We start from the raw sequence: 12,519 nt of genomic DNA, 5'->3' as shown, positions 1-12,519 counted from the left end.
ATGGAGTGCTGTGATTTTATTTATTCCAGTTTTCCATGTGTTAGTGAGGTCACAGTACTTCATTAGGTTGTGGTTATGTGCAATGAGGTCTTCCCTTTGTATTTACGCTTTCTTCCTAGAAGCTGAAACAAAGCAAAGCAAAGTTACCATGTTTACCCAGGGTAACTGGACTAAGGAAAGGTACCATGTTTACCCAGGGTAACTGGACTAAGGAAAGTTACCATGTTTACCCAGGGTAACTGGACTAAGGAAAGGTACCATGTTTACCCAGGGTAACTGGACTAAGGAAAGGTACCATGTTTACCCAGGGTAACTGGACTAAGGAAAGGAAAGGTACTATGTTTACCCAGGGTAACTGGACTAAGGAAAGGAAAGGTACTATGTTTACCCAGGGTAACTGGACTAAGGAAAGGAAAGGTACTATGTTTACCCAGGGTAACTGGACTAAGCTCAAGAACTTGTTTACAGACAGGCCCTGCTCATAGAACATTTCATGGTAGAGGTTCAATGCCTTGCTCAAAGGGCACTTCAGCGGTGGTAATTTTAACGTGCCGGTCCGGGGATACGAACTATAGCGACCTTCCGATATCAAGACCGCTCCGCAAACCGTTCGGCCACAGCTGCCTCACAGCTGCCTTTTCATTATCGTGAGAACGATGGCTTCCATTTTCGCATTGCAACTTTTCAGGACTAGAAAGCCTGCAGTTTCTATTGGCTTGGATTCCCCATCGATGATGTCGACAAATAATTGCCATTTTATCATGATTATTAGTGACAACCTATTTTATGAAGATGCATGGGTTGAAAAGTGGTGAAGTGGTCCTTTTAATATAAAGGCGGAACAGTGGATGCATTTTTCCAGTAGGGGTCACTGTTATACCATCACGGCAAGTGAAGTTCTGTAGTGTATACAGCAGGGGTCTTCAACAGGGGGTCCTCAGAGTTATCGCAGGGGGCCGCCAAATATTTGTATGGTAGGAACTTTATTTTTCTTTACATTAACCACATGAGGAACAATAGCATTCCTATTCTGGGGAGGTCAGAAATAGCCAATCTACGAGCTTGTAGAGTGGCTATTTTTGGCTAAGAAATCAAGTGGACAAAGTACTGAGCCACAAATATTGAGGGTTTTAAGTGGTTAAAACCCATTCTGACCTGAGATCAGATTCCAAAAATGTTCTTCTACATCCCGACAGTTTTCCGAAAAAGCTATGTTTCTATATGTCAGTCGTTCTTCGGTTTAAAAAAAAAAAAAGCAGACCTACAAGCTCATAGCGCGCCACTCGGTGGCGCGCTATGAGCTTGTAGATCTGCTATTTTTCAATAGCTAAAGCATAGCATGATGCTAACACCGAAATGGGTTAATAAATGTCTGAAAACACACATTTAACACATGGATCTAATGTGTAGTGAGGTGGTCCCTGCTTGATCTCTCAGCTAAAGGGGTCCTTGGAGTGAAACACGTCGAAGACCCCTGGTTGGTGTAGAGTACTATTAGAGCATTTCAGATCTGACAAAATGTAATGTTACATCAAGATATCAAAATAAAAAAAATCTTACTCAATTGAAACGATACAAAAATCACTTAATATCAGTAGTAGTCTTGTTTTAATAAGTGCTTAATTCAATCACAGTATTTATCTATCGTCGGAATGCAATACAAAATTTGTACAAATTTACTTTTCTTTCCCCTTTTTATAGTCAACGACACTTCTTTTATTTTTTTGGGAGAGAGTATCAAACGAGAGAGACGTTATCAAACATGAAAAAAGTCACGTTTACAAATTTCCTCTTGGGGGTTTTGTGACATTCTATATAGCACCTGTACCCCCCCCCTCATAGACTATCACAAATGACCACCTGTAAGAACTTAACAAATCCTCAAAAGGGATACTCCATCCTTTTTGTTGCAAAAACATATATGTTAATGACGTTTAGAAGCTTTAGAACACTTTCCTGGGGGTCTTTATGTGTGTAATAATATGTGGTTTTAGATATTTTAGATTGTAAGCAGTGAGCCTGTTGTCTCTGATGTCATGGACACTGGGCTCACTTCCTTCCTGGACTACAATTCCCATAATTATTTGGTGCACTGCTTGCTCCTCCTTGTGGATAGGGGGGAGATCTGTCTTACTGAGACAACATGTAGTCATGTAGGAAGGAAGTGAGCCCAGTGTCCATGACATCAGAGACACCGGGCTCACTGCTACAATCTAAAAACCACATATTACACACATAAAGACCCCCACGAAAGTGTTCTAAAGCTTCTAAACGTCATTAACATATATAGTTTTGCAAAAAAGGGTGAAGTGTCCCTTTAGAGGTTAAGGTGGCTGAATTGGAACCGTTATACATGCCGTTGTTTTGATGCCAGGAGATCTGGTATAGTAACCTGACGCTGCCAGATCCAAGAAGCTTTGCTACACAAGTTTGTTTCACAGCTTATTGGGATCTGCGATCTCGGGAGGCAATTCGATGATGGGGCTGTTTATTTTTTTTCCAAGATACTTGGTCGATGATTGGATGGGACCGTCTGTCTATCACCGTGTGGGCGTGCAAACACGACCAATCATATTGACGTGTCTATATAGCGTCACATCCGGTTTCGCACATATCCCGCCCCTTAGCTCACGCTGATTGGTTCGGTACGGAGCGGTTCGGTGTTAGCTGAACTCCCTGAGAGATCCCAGATGGAATCTGTGTTGGGGAACATGCCCAATACCGCCCCCATCTGGCAGCGTCAGGTTAATCTCGTAGTGCATATGTCAGAAAAATACCCTGTGGCTTCGTCTGGAATAATGCACTCGTTTACTCCTATAAGGAGCTCCATGAAGAAGAGCGCTGGGTCCCAAATTGGCCGTGGGGTCCCCAAACACTTCAGTTGATTTGATTTAGCTTAACCCATTTTTTGACCTGGGAACGATTCTGCAAAATGTCTTCTAAACCCCGACTGTTTTCTTGAAAAAGCGATGTTTTTCTATGCCAGTCGTTATATCAAAACACTTTCATGTCACTTTTCACGATTCATCAAAAAAATAGCAGACCTATACAAGCTCGTAGCGCGCCACTGAGTGGCGGGCTATGAGCTTGTAGATCTGCTATTCTTTTTCAATAGCTTAAAGCATAACATAATGCTAGGGTTCCCGCCCCCAAAATGGGTTAATGTGCAACATGGTTTTCTCACTGAACAGTAAAAGGACCAAACATATACAGTATAAGTGTATACAGGGTATATATCTGCACAATTAATACTTTCTTTTTTTAAATACTAAATTACCGTAGTATTCTACACCGGGCGAAATTGCCCGGTGTAGCTTGGCCGAGTTTAAGCCCGTTTGCTGTAGTGATCAACTGTATACCAAACTTTATCACGATGCACAAATAATTGTGCAGCCTGTCGTCTGTGTAACGATAACATCAAAATGCTCCTTGCATCAAAATAATGCTATTTATTTTAGCTTCAAAAGTCTGTAAGGTTTTTGCCTTTTTTAACTTGTTTTTAACATTTGGCATCATATGACATAATTATTCCCAGTGTTTGCCAAATCTCCCACACTCACATTCAAACAGGCTCATGGTATAAAAGCCAAACTATCCCACTGTAGGCTGAGACGCCGAAAGGCTTCGTTCATACCGTCGCTCAACCTTTTCGTCAAGTGTCGCTCGCCAAATGCGTAGCTTTTGTCAAGGTTGTCAAACGACAAAAAGTACAAATGTACCTCCACAGTCCTCGGTCTGTAGCCCAGTCCGGTCTGTAGCCCACAGTCCTCGGGTCTGTAGCCCACAGTCCTCGGGTCTGTAGCCCACAGTCCTCCGGTCTGTAGCCCACAGTCCTCGGTCTGTAGCCCAGTCCGGTCTGTAGCCCACAGTCCTCGGTCTGTAGCCCAGTCCGGTCTGTAGCCCACAGTCCTCGGTCTGTAGCCCACAGTCCTCGGTCTGTAGCCCAGTCCGGTCTGTAGCCCACAGTCCTCGGTCTGTAGCCCACAGTCCTCGGGTCTGTAGCCCACTGTCCTTGGTCTGTAGCCCACAGTCCTTGGTCTGTAGCCCACAGTCCTCGGGTCTGTAGCCCACTGTCCTTGGTCTGTAGCCCACAGTCCTTGGTCTGTAGCCCACAGTCTTTGGTCTGTAGCCCAGTCCGGTCTGTAGCCCACAGTCCTTGGTCTGTATAGCTACAGGTCTGTAGCCCAGTCCGGTCTGTAGCCCACAGTCCTTGGTCTGTAGCCCAGTCCGGTCTGTAGCCCACAGTCCTTGGTCTGTAGCTACAGGTCTGTAGCCCTCCGGTCTGTAGCTACAGGTCTGTAGCCCTCCGGTCTGTAGCTACAGGTCTGTAGTCCTCCGGTCTGTAGCTACAGGTCTGTAGCTACAGGTCTGTAGCCCTCGGTCTGTAGCTACAGGTCTGTAGCCCTCGGTCTGTAGTCCTCACGCCGTCCATCATAAATCGATGGTCTCGCTGCAGACGCTGGAGGCGTCGATCTGCCGGCACACGGTGATGAACTCCTCCTGGACGGAGCGCTCTGCCTCGGAGGACCGGTCCAGGTCCAGGTCCAGGTCCAGGTCCAGGTCCAGGTCCAGGCTCTCCTGCGAGGCCGCCCCCAGGGTGTGGTAGCCCCTCTGGAGGTCCGCGGACCCCCGCCGGCGGCCCGAGGAGCTCCTCCCCCCGCCGCCGCCCTGGGGCGTCTGCCGGGCGCCGCGGGGCCCCCCTCCTCCTCCCCCTCCTCCTCCTCCCCCTCCCGGGCTGGGGCAGAGGACCAGCGAGGAGCCTCCGGTACCGGCCGAGGCCCGGTACAGGGAGCAGCAGGAGGACGAGCTGCCCCGCCACGGGTCGGCCGAGGAGGAAGAACCGCTGGACGTCGTCGTGGACAGAGAGGGGGAGGGCGGAGCTCCTTCTGGAGGCCGAGGGGTCACCGGGGGGTCGCCGAGGGGTCGCCGAGGGGTCACCGGCGCCACAAAGGAAGAGGTCACCTCAGCACAGGACGAGCTCCGGTATAAGCCGGGGTCGGTCGGGAGGAGGAACGTCTGGTGGTGGCCGCCGTTGGGCAGCTGTGCGTCGTTGTGATTGGTCAGGGACAGGTCGCTGTGATTGGTCAGGGACAGGTCGCTGTGATTGGTCAGCGACAGGTCGCTGCAGCGGACGGGCCTGGCGGGGCCGAACAGGCCCGTGGGGAACAGGGCCTCGCCGAACAGCGCCTCGTCGATGGAGCGCCGCAGGTTGATGGGCGACGGCGGCCGCAGGTCGGCCGTGGAGTCGCTGGTGAAGGACGAGCCTCCTCCTCCTCCTCCTCCCTGTTCCCCCGCGCCGCACGGCACGCCGTCCAGGTCCAGGTCCAGGTCCAGGTCTCGGTAGGCCAGAGCCCGGTTGCTGTGGTAGAGGAGGTCCAGGCCGCTCAGACCGCCCCGCCCCCCGAGCCCCCCCTCGTCCACCAGCGTGTAGAGCGGGAGGCTCTCCGTCTCCCCCAGGAGCCCGCCGCCGCCGCCCGCCGCCTCCACCATGGCCAGCTTCTCCGTCCGGCCCAGCGTCCACTGGTAGCTCCCGGGGAGCAGGATGGGGGACTTGGCCGCCAGGAGCTCCGCCCAGCAGCTGCCCCCCCCCCCCGCGGCGCCCGGGAGGCGGTCGGCGGCGGCGCAGCAGTACCAGACGGGCTGCGCCACCACCAGCGCCAGCGTGACGCCGACCCCCAGCTCGCAGGCCCTGCAGCCCAGCTGGAAGGCCCACCAGGGCCACGGGGACCGGCCGAGGCCCGCCACCAGGCCCGCCGCGCTGAGCATGGCGTACAGCTGCAGGGCGGCGCACGCCAGGCAGAACAGCGCGGCGGCGCACACGGTGGCCGCCGCGCGGTTCCAGTCGCGGCTCTCGGCGAACGGGCAGCGGTTGTAGCGCTCGCCGGGCGTGGGCGAGGTGTTGTTGAGGCGGTAGATGTGCTTGGAGTCGGCGCGCACGGAGACGTAGAACACGAAGTACGCTCCGGACAGGAAGGTGGCCAGCGCCACGAACGCCCCGCGGGAGACCAGGGCGAGGCAGAGCGGGGGGGCGGGGGGCCGCCGCTCCGCCGCCCCCCCGTCGTAGAGCCTCAGCACGGCCGCCGGGCCCAACGCCGCCGCCAGGTGCAGCGCCACCAGCGCGGCCAGGAAGCACGGCCGCTGGAACGCCGCGTAGGACAGCTGCATGCGGGAGCGCATGGACAGCAGGAGGAACGCCAGGCCGAAGGCCGCCGTCAGGCACGGGAACGGCGCCTCGGCCAGCGCCGCCTGCGCGGACGACCACCCCCCCTCCCCCCCCAGGCGGTCCCGGTGGCCGTAGGCGTCGTAGAGCAGGGAGAAGGCCCGCGTGGCGCCCGCCGCCAGCAGGAAGAGGCTGACCAGCGCGAAGTAGACGCAGCCGGACGGGCAGCGGCGCGGCAGGCACAGCAGGTTGAGCGCCGACGCCAGGCCCAGCGCGGCGAAGGCCACGCCGGCGCCGTAGACGTGCGCGTCCCAGGCCACGCCCCACGCCTCCATGGCACTGTCCCAGTCCGCGTACAGCGGCACCAGCATCATGGGCCGCCGGGCCGCCGTCCCCGCGCCGCCCGGGAAGAAGGGCGGGTCGTTGTCGGAATGGTTGTTGTTGTTGTTGGCGGTGGCGTTCCCCTCGTGGGCGGAGACGTCGGAGGGCGATGGCGGCGGTGGTGGTGGTGGTGTCGTCGTGGTCGTTGTGGCGCCGCCCCCCGAGGCCCAGGTGGTGGAGGAGGGGTTGCAGATCCCGGAGCGTTCCTGGTTGCAGTCTGGGAGCAGCTGGATCTCGTTCTCCGTGGGGTCGTAGATCAGCCAGTCCTCTGTGTGGGGGGAGACGTACGGCGCTCCGGTGGGACCGCCTGGAAGAGAACGGGGTACGTTAAACCGTTAATGCTTTGATATACATTCATATGCAGTGATTCTCTTAAAGTGTTGCCATGCTTTTGTTTTTGCTTAAATGTAAGTTGCTCTGGATCAAGAGCGTCTGATAAATGCCTAAATTGTAAGGTCCCAAAAGAGTCATTTGGTGTCTCCCCAGGCAGGACCCACACAGGGGCAGCGGCGGTGGCCGAACGGTTTGCGGAGCGGTCTTGATATCGGAAGGTCGCTATAGTTTGTATCCCCGGACCGGCACGTTAAAATGACCACCGCTGAAGTGCCCTTTGAGCAAGGTATTGAACCCCTACCATGAAATGTTCTATGAGCAGGGCCTGGCTGTAAACAAGTTCTTGAGCTTAGTCCAGTTACCCTGGGTAAACATAGTACCTTTCCTTTCCTTAGTCCAGTTACCCTGGGTAAACATAGTACCTTTCCTTTCCTTAGTCCAGTTACCCTGGGTAAACATAGTACCTTTCCTTTCCTTAGTCCAGTTACCGTCAGGGTAAACATAGTACCTTTCCTTTCCTTAGTCCAGTTACCCTGGGTAAACATAGTACCTTTCCTTTCCTTAGTCCAGTTACCCTCAGGGTAAACATAGTACCTTTCCTTTCCTTAGTCCAGTTACCCTGGGTAAACATAGTACCTTTCCTTTCCTTAGTCCAGTTACCCTCAGGGTAAACATAGTACCTTTCCTTTCCTTAGTCCAGTTACCCTGGGTAAACATAGTACCTTTCCTTTCCTTAGTCCAGTTACCCTGCAGGGTAAACATAGTAACTTTACTTTGCTTACACAAAGATGCATCGTGGTATTTTCACCATTCTAAAGGCTTTTAAGAATTCCTGAAAAGAAAAGTATAGGCTATAAAGTTAAAATAAATAAATAGAAAAGAAAGAAAGATTTGTAGCCTAATGGTGGCCAAATATTTGATGAAACGCTATACATGCATCCGTAAACAATGAGCATAATCTGCTCCATGACTAAACAAAAGAATGACAGAACACCCCGAGGGTGCTGCAAACAGGAAACGTTTAATATAATGCATATTATGAAGAGGATTGTTTATCTGTGCGTCTGTGTGTGTACTGTAGGAAACACCTTGTTTAAATCAGCTGCTCATGAGAAGGTATACAGCCTGCTAGTTTCCACTTGTTCTCTGAGCCAACACACACACACACACAGGCACACACACACGCACACAGGCACACACACACACACACACACACACACACACACACACACACACACACACAAACAGGCGCTGTGCCAGGACCGTGAAAGCAATGTTTTCCCCGTCATTTGCTAATCCTGTATAAAAGCCCAAAGCTTGTAAGAACGCAACCCCAAACTGGGCTGGGCTCTGTGTGCGTGTGCGTGTGCGTGTGCGTGTGTGTGTGTGTGTGTGTGTGTGTGTGTGTGTGTGTGTGTGTGTGTGTGTGTGTGTGTGTGTGTGTGTGTGTGTGTGTGTGTGTGTGTGTGTGTGTGTGTGTGTGTGTGTGTGTGTGTGTGTGTGTGTGTGTGTGTGTGTGTGTGTGTGTGTGTGTGTGTCTCTCCTAGATAAATGATTGTTTTATGGTTCAAATGGTTTTGGGGGAGTTGCAGATTCAGGTTGTGGTTTAGCCTCATGGCTAATAAGCCAGACCGAATCAGCCGTAAAATACCGGAATATACCGGAAATACCACACGACCGTGTGATTTGAGTCTGGCTTATTAGCCAGGCTAGTTGTGGTTATATAGCATTAGACATTTAAGGTTAGGTTTAGGTGTTATTATAGCCGTGATTTACACACATAGTCTCTGTGTGACACCCACAACGACTATGTGTAAGAAGTAGTCGTTTTCACCATGTGAAAGTAGAAAAGGACAGTCTCTCTCTCGCTCTCATAGACAGACTGCTTTTCATATCTCATTAATCTCGTCATAAGCTGCTTATTATTAAGGACTTTAATCAGTGAAGTGTCATATTGTATAGAACATGTACTGTATATCCATCTGTCATATGACTCGTACAACTGTAACTATATCAGCAGATATCCTCTCTCTGTTGCTCCATTACAGAACTGTCTCTCAAGTTGCTGATATGACCAGAAAGATGAGTCCGGGCCTCTGAATGTAGTTTCCCTCGACCGACTGGTATGTCTGCCCCCCTTTTTAACCACATTCACACCTGCCGTTGGTATTTTTGGGGGGCATTACATACTGTAAGTGAACATTTCAACCTAAAAATAGAGAGGGGGGAAACAGCAACAAAAAGAAATAGGCGATTTATACAAGCTCACAACAACACGCCGCATTTGCACCACATATACTGTAAACATGGTTTAACCCATTCTGAACGGGAACCCATTTTTGGTGTTACCGTCATGTTGTGCTTTAGCTATTGAAAAATAGCAGATCTACAAGCTCATAGCGCGCCACCGAGTGGCGCGCTACGAGCTTGTAGAGGTCTGCCATTTTTGAAAAATCAAAGAACGACTGACATTTTTTATAATCTGATCTCAGGTCAGAATGGCTTAATCAGACCCAGTGTGTGTGTCCCAGTGGAAACCTCGTATGAATCTGATCTCAGGTCAGAATGGGTTAAGTGGTTAAGTGGGAGAGGTCACAGACTTTTGTAATCGCATCATGAGAGAGAGAGAGAGAGAGAGAGAGAGAGAGAGAGAGAGAGAGAGAGAGAGAGAGAGAGAGAGAGAGAGAGGGTGTCCGGGACTATAGCAAGACTGTCTGAGTTCTCTGGATATCACAGACAAACGGTTCAACTGTGCTTTGTGTGGCTTGGTTATACAGTGATGTCTTTATGGAAATACAGTTTTCCCCTCAAACAAGAAATGGAAAAAGAAAAAACGTCTTTTATGCCCTGCATCTGTTAGACATTAGGTTGTGTAACGACGCGTGTTAAAGTCTCATTTGTGTCGCCTTGCAGTAAACGGGGTTGTATAAACATGTCGTGTACAGTGTTTGTGCTCATGCAAAAACAGTAACGTCAGCCTATTTAACACATTCTGGTCGGGAAACCCCTTTTGGTGTTATAGCATCATGCTATGCTTTAGCTGTTGAAAAATAGCAGATCTACAAGCTCATAGCGCGCCAATCGGTGGCTTGTAGGTCCGCTATTTTTGAAGAATCGTGAAAATGTGCCTGAAATCTTTGAATATATATATTGTTACAGAGCGAGGTTTTTAACTAAAATCTTTGCTACTGGGGAGGTCACTGGAACAACATATTTTCAGCGGCCAAATACATATCATTTTTGGGGTCCTTGACATGAAATATTGAGCACCACTGATACAGCAACATGAGGTATTTCAGAAAACTGTCAGATTTGTTTTTATCTTGACGTCGGGTCTAAATGTGTTAGAGGATTTAAATGGTCGCTCCTCGGGCCGGGCCTCCCGGGCCGAACCACTTAGAAGCGACCATTTCCTCCGCCGTGCTTCACACAACACGTCTCGCACAATCACAATCAGCAGCGTCTGCGTCTGGCAGCGCCAGATGTCTAATGCAACGCACGGGGAAATCACAATCTATTAAAGGAGAATTCCATACTAAAAGGCTTTCTTACCTTTCTTTGTAGTTGTTATTACGTCCCCACCAAAGAGGTCCAGGTGTTATTTTGTGCAAAAGCTCCTTATTGGCTGTTTCCCCTACCATAAGCCCTCAATGAATTGCATTGCATTGAATGGGAATTGAATGGGGGCTATGGGGTGTTGTGCTAATTCGCTTATTTCCATCGCTCAAAATTATAATTTCTTTGTATATATCCTCTCTTCATAATGTAAATAATATCCCAAGCGGCACACTTTACTACTTCTTTCGATGGAAATAAGCGAACTAGCATAACACCCCATAGCCCCCATTCAATTCCCTTTCAATTTTTTGCACAAAAAAACAGCTGGACCTCTTTGGTGGGGACGTAACGACTACAAAGAAAGGTAAGAAAGATAAGAAAGCATTCTAGCATGGAATTCTCCTTTAAGCTATATAGTGGTTCTCAACCAGTGGTCCGGGGGCCACCATGTGGTCCTTCAAGAAGGGGTTCCAGGTGGTCCCTTAACGCCGGGTCCATTTGGTTTCAATTTACTCCAAACGATGACACAATTCTGTAGTTTTGGGTCTGAGAAGCTGAATCTCATCAAATGGTTGTGCAAGTGTTTCAGCGCGACGTACAGTATTGTGAGCTTGTAGATTTGATACTTTTTTACGTGCCAAAATAAGCCCACAAGTACAAGTCTATAATAGTGTTTGATTTGTATGGATTAAAAAATAAAATTAAGTTAGCAAAAGATGGAGGCTGACGTTAGGTAAATGGTCTGCATTATGGCATCTTTCTCCAAAGTGATTTACAATGTTAATGTTTATACACGCACACACACACGCACACACACACACACACACACACACACACACACACACACACACACACACACACACACACACACACACACACACGCACAAGGCAGAGGAAACCATGCAATGCAAGGCACAAACTCTGCTCATTGGGAGCAGAGTCAGGGATTCAGTGTCTTTTTGCTCACGGACACTTCAACACAAAGCTGAGGGGAATTAATCGATCATTTAGTCTTCGTCATTGTTGTAGCTTATATAGTTTTTATTTAGTCTTTTCTTTTTTTTAAGTAGTCGACGCAATAGTTTTAGCCGACGACATCACCTCTGTGTTGAGACTCTTGGCTTTTATATGACGACAGATGGTGAAACCAGTATTTCTATATAAGCGTCTTGAAAAAGCCACGCATGGGAAATCCATGACATCAGACGGCGGTGATGAAATGCTGCCGTGCCAGTTATGACGACTGTATACTGTAACCGTGTCCACCACGACGAAACAACACCCTAAAGCCTTGTGGAATATACGTTAAAACTATTTTCCCTGACAACAAAAGGGGGGGGGGAAATACGTGCGGTCGGGACTCTGGGATTTAAGTCAGTGGTCCGGAGGGCTGTTTCATCTGTGTTTTAATGCCTTTTTAGAAGTGGTATTCCTGCTGTGTTTCTGTCCCACCCTGTGATGGTCATGGTCATCTCTATATTGTGCTGCTCTTGTCCCAGATGGTCTGTCATCTCTATATTGTGCTGCTCTTGTCCCAGATGGTCTGTCATCTCTATATTGTGCTGCTCTTGTCCCAGATGGTCTGTCATCTCTATATTGTGCTGCTCTTGTCCCAGATGGTCTGTCATCTCTATATTGTGCTGCTCTTGTCCCTGCAGATGGTCTGTCATCTCTATATTGTGCTGCTCTTGTCCCAGATGGTCTGTCATCTCTATATTGTGCTGCTCTTGTTTGTGGATATCCTTGAAATAACTTCCATAATAGGTGGGTTTCTAGGCCTTCTTTTGAAACTGGAGCAGCAGTCGAGTATATGCCCTCACAAAAAACATGGTCTCTAAACTGCCTCCCCCTGGCCAGCCGGTGGCGCCTGATGGAGGGGAAAGGAGCTGGTCTCTATACTGCCTCCCCCTGGCCAGCCGGGGCGCCTGATGGAGGGGAAAGGAACTGGTCTCTATACTGCCTCCCCCTGGCCAGCCGGTGGCGCCTGATGGAGGGGAAAGGAGCTGGTCTCTATACTGCCTCCCCCTGGCCAGCCGGGGCGCCTGATGGAGGGGAAAGGAGCTTGTAGATCTGATATTTTTCAATAG

The 12,519-nt window shown here is 49.9% G+C and overlaps 1 protein-coding gene across 1 annotated transcript in view; it reads right to left on the bottom strand.

Moving 5' to 3' along the window:
• Nucleotides 1-3,141: 3,141 nt before the first annotated feature.
• LOC308311025 (uncharacterized protein) overlaps nucleotides 3,142-12,519 on the bottom strand; it is a gene marked incomplete at its 5' end in the record, with an annotated part of 13,148 nt that continues 3,770 nt past the window's right edge. The window contains one exon of the mRNA XM_080757522.1: nucleotides 3,142-6,848. Coding sequence (XP_080613648.1) covers nucleotides 4,432-6,848 — 2,417 coding nt within the window. The 3' untranslated portion in view covers nucleotides 3,142-4,431. The remainder of the gene's footprint in view (nucleotides 6,849-12,519) is intronic.

The sequence above is a fragment of the Protomyctophum bolini genome, assembly GCF_963924005.1.
Source record: "Protomyctophum bolini genome assembly, chromosome: 23".
NCBI classification, from domain to species: Eukaryota; Metazoa; Chordata; class Actinopteri; order Myctophiformes; family Myctophidae; genus Protomyctophum; species Protomyctophum bolini.
Note: the sequence above shows the minus strand (reverse complement) of the source record. Positions and strands in the feature narration are given on the sequence as shown.